The sequence below is a fragment of the Neopelma chrysocephalum genome, unplaced genomic scaffold, assembly GCF_003984885.1.
Source record: "Neopelma chrysocephalum unplaced genomic scaffold, ASM398488v2 Primary Assembly neopelma1_96821, whole genome shotgun sequence".
Taxonomy (NCBI): domain Eukaryota; kingdom Metazoa; phylum Chordata; class Aves; order Passeriformes; family Pipridae; genus Neopelma; species Neopelma chrysocephalum.
In genome coordinates this window covers 779,940-785,931 of record NW_020925465.1, presented here as the reverse complement: position 1 = coordinate 785,931, position 5,992 = coordinate 779,940, and the positions used below count along the sequence as shown (strand labels likewise).

The following is a 5,992-nucleotide window of genomic DNA, read 5'->3' as shown; positions in this document are numbered from 1 at the left end:
TTCCTTTAACTTCATCAAAGGAAAGCTCAGAGAACTCTCCTTGGTCACCAAGGAGAACAGCTTATTGGCTGTAATTGAAGTGACAGTCCAACACCCAGGGTCTGCTGTACCTGGGGAAAAAGGGGTAAGCTGTTCAGCAGTCAAACGGAAGCAACTAAATAAGCAGGCTTAACCCTGAAGGGGCTTCAGTTTCTTTCCTTAAAGGAAAATTATGTTTAATTAGAGTTGTTCGTAGTTAGGTTTTAAACACCACCTAAAAAAGCTTCAGCCCAGAGACTGTTACATTTGCTAGTTGTTTAGGTTAGCAAGACAAAAATGTTTGCTAGGGATGGCTTGTTAAGGAAAAAAAACCAAACTCCTCCCTCTAAGTTATTATGACTTGGTAATTAAGAGGCTTCAGGCAAAAAGGTTTGGAAAAGGACAGTAACAGCTCTTTATTAACATACATATATCTATAACAAAACAGAACAAGGAACAATACCATAACCAAAACTTTCAACACAAAGCCCTACTTCCCCTCTCCGCGTAACCAGAAACCAACCCAAGCAGGGGCTGCTCGCACTTTTCGGGAGGCGAGGGGTGCGGTGGCTCACTGGCAGGCAGCAGGAAAGCATTAGCAGGCTCTGGCGAGTTGGCGGTCGCCGTGGCTCTCCCGTGACAGTCAGGGGCCATCCACGGGCTGTTCCCGGCGGCTCCGCAGTCGCTCACGGCCACGTGAGTGATGGCAGCCGGGGGGCAAAAAATTTAGGGGGCTTCCCGCCAGTTCCAGGGCTACGGGCACGGTCCTCAGCAGCAGCTCCACGCTCCCCAGCTCAGGAAACAGCTGTCCGCAGCGGCAGGCAGTGGGGGCCAGGCAGCCGTCGCAGGGAGATGCTCGGACATGTGGCACCGGCGCAGGGCGCGGGCGGGGCCAGGTACCTCGCTCCGAAGGGGTCGTCGGCGGGGGCTCTACCAGAGCTTATCCCAGTGGTGCGAGCAATGGCCGGCAAGGACCTGGGGCCGACCCCGATGGGGGTGCCAGGCAGGGAAAGCTCCTTCTCGGGGGTTAAACAGGAGAACAAAGAGGTGGCTGCCAGGTCCGTGGGTGACGAGCAGGAAGACATACAAAGAAAAGGCCTAGATGTGCAGCGCCGGCCAGCTTTAAAAAAGCCCTCCCCGCTCCCGTGCCCTTCTGCGTGCGACCCCACTCCTCCCTGCCTCTGCCACCCTGGGAAAAAAACGGGGTGGGGTGGAGTGCCCTTTCATTGTTGGTGAGCACTACCCATTAATGGGTAGTCGGAAAAAATTCTGGCAGCTCTTTGCAAAACTAATACAATTAGTTGATTTTCTTGTCTCAAGCAAGGCAGATGGAAACAGTGTCACAAAGTGGTTTTAAAAACCACAGTGCGTGGCTTTTTGTTGTTATTGCCACAAATTCTGGACCAGTTTCCAATGACGAGTAAAAGCTTTTATCGTTGGCAGAGTACTGGCACAGCTTGCCCAGAGAGGCTGTGCATGCCCCATCCTGGAACTGTTCAAGGCCTGGCAAGGTTATGGAGCAGATCATCCTAAGTGCAGTCCCACAGTACCTACAGGATGGACAAGGGATCAGACCCAGCCAGCACACGTTTAGGAGAGGCAGGTCCTGTCTGACCAACCTGATTTCCTTTTATGATCAGGTGACCCGCTTAGTGGATGAGGGGAAGGCTGTGGATGTGTCTATCCGGACTTCAGCAAAGCCTTTGATGCCGTCTCCCACAGCATAACTCCTGGAAAAGTTGGCAGCTCATGGCTTGGACAGGGGCACTCTGTGCTGGGTTAGGAACTGGCTGGAGGGCCAGGCCCAGAGAGTGGTGGGGAACGGTGCTGCATCCAGTTGGGATCCGGTCACTGGTGGTGTCCCCCAGGGATCAGGGTCGGGCCCAGTCCTGTTTAATATCTTTATTGATGATTTAGATGAGGGGATTGAGTGTACCGATAGCAAATTTGCAGATGACACCAAGCTGGGGGGAAAGTGTTGATCATCTGGAAGGCAGGAGGGCTCTGCAGAGGGACCTGGACAGGCTGGAGAGTTGGGCTGATTCTGACAGGATGAGGTTCAACAAGGCCAAGTGCCGGGTCCTGCACTTTGGCCACAACAACCCCCTGCAGTGCTACAGGCTGGGGACAGAGTGGCTGGAGAGCAGCCAGGCAGAAAGGGACCTGGCAGTCTGGATTGACAGGAAGCTGAACATGAGCCAGCAGTGTGCCCAGGTGGCCAAGAAGGCCAATGGCATCATGGCCTGAATCAGGAACAGTGTGGCCATCAGGACCAGGGAAGTGATTCTTCCCCTGTACTCAGCGCTGGTGAGGCCACACCTCAAGTGCTGTGTCCAGCTCTGGGCCCCTCAGTTCAGGAAGGACACTGAGGGGCTGGAGCAGGTCCAGAGAAGAGCAACAAGGCTGGTGAAGGGACTTGAATGGAAGTCCTGTGAGGAGAGGCTGAGGGAGCTGGGGTTGTTGAGCCTGGAGAAGAGGAGGCTCAGGGGAGACCTCATCACTCTCTACAACTCCCTGACAGGAGGCTGTAGCCAGGTAGGGGTTGGTCTCTTCTCCCAGGCAACCAGCAGTAGGACAAGAGGGTATGGTCTTAAGCTCTGCCAGAGGAAGTCAAGGTTACATATTAGGAACAAATTCTTTACAGAGAGGGTAATAAGACATTGGAATGGGCTGCCTAGGAAAGTGGTGGATTCCCTGTCCCTGGAGATTTTTCAGATAAGGCTGGATGTGGCACTTAGTGCCATGGTCTGGTAACCACGGCAGTATTGGATCAGGGGTCGGACTTGATGATTTCGGAGGTCTTTTCCAATCCAAGCTGCTTCTGTGATTCTATGATTCTATGATTCTATGGCTCTATGTTACCCCTCTCCCCCTGCCTCCAGAGGCCACCACCTCTGGACATCAGCCCCTCTGTGACATCATCCCCCGGCTGAGGGCACCGCTGGCAACTCGAGTGCTGCGGGCACCTTGTTGGCAGCTGCGCTGGAGGAGACAGGCCCTCACTCCTTGCAGCTGACTTGTGTCGCTGGTAGCGATGATTTTGCTGCGCCTGCTCATCCTGCTGGCCCTGTGCAGGGCCGCCACATCGAACACTTGCGGGTAAGTGGCCCCAGGCTCTGGGAGGGAGCCTGGGCAAGCCGTAGGGGCTACCCTAAGGGTGCCTGCTTGTCCACCGTGGCTACAGTAGAGCTTCCCAAACCCCATGTGGGAGCCTCAGCCCCTTGCCCGCACTCAGACTGCTGGCACAACTCATCTCTGGGGCTGAAGCAGACACAGGGGCAGACAGACACACGCCCTCACGGGGTCCCCTGGCCCTGCTGGCTGTGCAAGCAGTGCCCTGTGGGGAGGGAAGTGGGCTGCCCTTCAGCCTGAGCAGCAGCAAGCCCTCAAGCAGGACAGTAATGACCTTCTGCTTACAGACAGGTTTGCGGGCTCCGGCCTGTGCCCTACAGCACGACGCGTATCGTGGGTGGTGTAAATGTCCCACCAGGAACCGGGGCCTGGGCTGGGATAGTCAGCATCCAGAGTATTCGGACAGAAAAATGGTCTAGCCATAAATGTGGAGGGACCATCATCAGACCAAAGTGGGTCCTCTCAGCTGCCCACTGCTTCATCAACCGCACAAAGTAAGGAGGACCAGGGAAATGGGATATCCCCAACACTCAAGCCGGTGCTCTGTGCCCAACACCACGTGCTACGCCCATCCCATTTAATTGCAGCATGCCCAGTGCCTGGGCACTGCAAGCCCAGCAGAGAGACTGCTCAGGGAGGAGGCTGAACTTGTGTCCCTGCTTCCTAGCAGCCTCCAGCTGGCACTTCTGGAGCCTAAGCCATGCTAGTGCGGTCACCCCCCCGTAACTCTGCTTTCCTCTCTGCCTTGGGCAGCAGAAGGCAGGGAACTGGTGGGCTGCCACAGCACATGGCTCTGCTCCCTCTCAGCCCTCTCTCCATCTACCTTCCAGTCCCCTCAGCGAGTGGGCTGTTCTAGCCGGTATCATTGGTACTGCTGAGGTGGGGCCTCATGTGCAATTGCGCCGGATTAAGCAGGTGCAGTTGCAGGAGCTCTACGATGGCCGTGGCCGTCTGCTTCATGACATCGCCTTGTTGGAATTGGAGCAGCCCTTTGAGTGCACCCCCTCCATTCAGCTCGCTTGTCTGCCTGGTCCCACGGTGACACTGTCGCCTCTGAACTGCTACGTTGCTGGCTGGGGTAGCACCCAGGCAAAAAGTAAGTTCCCAAAAGGACCTGTGCCCTGAAGGGCAAGCTTGGCACACTGGGGAGAGATGGGTGGGGCTTCCAGACAGCAGAGGCCAAAACCAGGGTTGGACTGCAGGATGTATGCCTCTAGAGAGATGGGATGAGCCTACTTCCCGAAGCCACACAGCAGCAACACAACACTCCAGTGCCTCTCCAGAGACAGAGCCAAGCCCCAGGGAAGGGCTTCACCCCCAGACAGGCCAGGGGAATGGACAAGGAGCTGCTGGGAGCTCATTCCTTTCTCTGCTCACAGCTGTAGCTTCACAAGGAAGCATCCTGAAGGAGGCCAAGGTGCTCCTCATCGACACCCAGCTCTGCAACAGCAGCGACTGGTATGGAGGGCTCCTCCTACCCGGCAACTTGTGTGCTGGGTACGAAAAGGGTGGCGTGAGCACCTGCAAGGTAGGAGTGTGCTATGAGTCATTCAGCCTCCCCTCAGCGCTGCCCAAACACAGTTCCGCGTGTGCTTTGCCTGGCCAGCTGCCCTCCCAGTCTTGAGGCCCCACCACCGCTGGGGCTTCCCTCCCCGTCTCCTTCCAAGGGTCCTTGCCCAGTTCCCCCTTGTTCCAACTGCCTGGCACTCTTCCCAGAGAGCCTGCCTAGTGCTCTTGGCAGTGCAGAGGTCCAGATGCCAACCCTGGAACATCTCTTCTCCACACCTCCAGGATCACTGAGAACAGACCTGTAACCTGCTCCCAGTCATGGTTCTGGAGGCCTCAGCACCTGAGCAGAGCCTTTCCCTGCCAGGAATCCAGCTCTGCCAGGGGCTGGGAGAGCAAAGGAGCCAGCCCTATGTGCTGACGGGCCACCCAACACTCCCTTAAATCCTCTCTGCTTTGCTGTAGGGTGACAGCGGAGGGCCTCTCATCTGCAAAGATGGCAAAGCTGACATCTTCTGGGAAATTGGCCTGACCAGCTACGGAATAGGTTGTGCCAGAGCCAAAAAGCCTACAGTTTTTGTCTCCACTCAGTACTACTACAACTGGATCATGAAACATATTGGCCAGAGCCCAGCTACTCCAGCACCAGTGCAACCCTGTCCATTCCCACATAAGAAGCTGCAGCAATTCTTTGATCTGCTGCAGGAGCTCTTGAAGTTCGTAAAGGCAGCAACAGCTTGAACAGCAGGATGGAAAGGCTGTGGTGCAGGCTGTAGTGAGCCATAACCATGTCCTTCTGGGACAATGCCTGCTGATCCAAAGGCAGCCTCAGTGCCAAAGGCCTGCTCTGTCCTGCCCGCACTCCTTCTCTGCATGCACACAAATGCTGATGTTGACTTAGTTGTTGTTGTTGAAATAAAGTTGCCTATTTTCACCATTAACCATGTTGGCAGTCCCACTCAGTCTCCTGTGCCCTCGAGGCCAGGCCTCCCTGGGCCGACACCTGCAAAATGAGGCTGCACAGGCAGGCAAAGGGAAAGGGCACAAAAGGGAACAAGGGGAAAGGGTCCCTCCAAAGGGCTGGAACCGTGCCTGCTCAGAGAGGAAGCCAGGGGTGCAGTGCAGAAGGGAACACAGGTTCTAGGGCCTTACAGGTCTTGGGGCCAGCAGCTGGAAATGCACGGTGTCTTAGGCTGCTGACCGGTGGGATGCCTCTCTGTGTGTATGTGTGTACAGCACACCAGGGAACTGGAAACTGGACTTGGGATGTCTGGGCAGGAACCTTCCAGCTCCTTGGTCTTCCTTTAACTTCATCAAAGGAAAGCTCAGAGAACTC

The 5,992-nt window shown here is 55.7% G+C and overlaps 1 protein-coding gene across 1 annotated transcript; it reads left to right on the top strand.

The window, feature by feature from the left end:
* Nucleotides 1-2,869: 2,869 nt before the first annotated feature.
* Nucleotides 2,870-5,603, top strand: LOC113981942 (acrosin-like). Its single transcript, XM_027709666.1, has 6 exons — nt 2,870-3,117; nt 3,438-3,644; nt 3,981-4,246; nt 4,530-4,678; nt 5,122-5,435; nt 5,511-5,603. Exons 1-5 carry the CDS (start codon nt 3,053-3,055, stop codon nt 5,395-5,397), a joined length of 963 nt encoding a protein of 320 aa, XP_027565467.1. The 5' UTR covers nt 2,870-3,052; the 3' UTR covers nt 5,398-5,435; nt 5,511-5,603.
* Nucleotides 5,604-5,992: the final 389 nt, after the last annotated feature.

Bases quoted from the DNA above. Each gene is read 5' to 3' on its own strand.
- LOC113981942 (XM_027709666.1), top strand. From the start codon at position 3,053: ATGATTTTGCTGCGCCTGCTCATCCTGCTGGCCCTGTGCAGGGCCGCC. The intron at 3,118-3,437 runs GTAAGTGGCCCC...TTCTGCTTACAG, and splicing joins GCCACATCGAACACTTGCGG to ACAGGTTTGCGGGCTCCGGC. The intron at 4,679-5,121 runs GTAGGAGTGTGC...GCTTTGCTGTAG, and splicing joins GTGGCGTGAGCACCTGCAAG to GGTGACAGCGGAGGGCCTCT.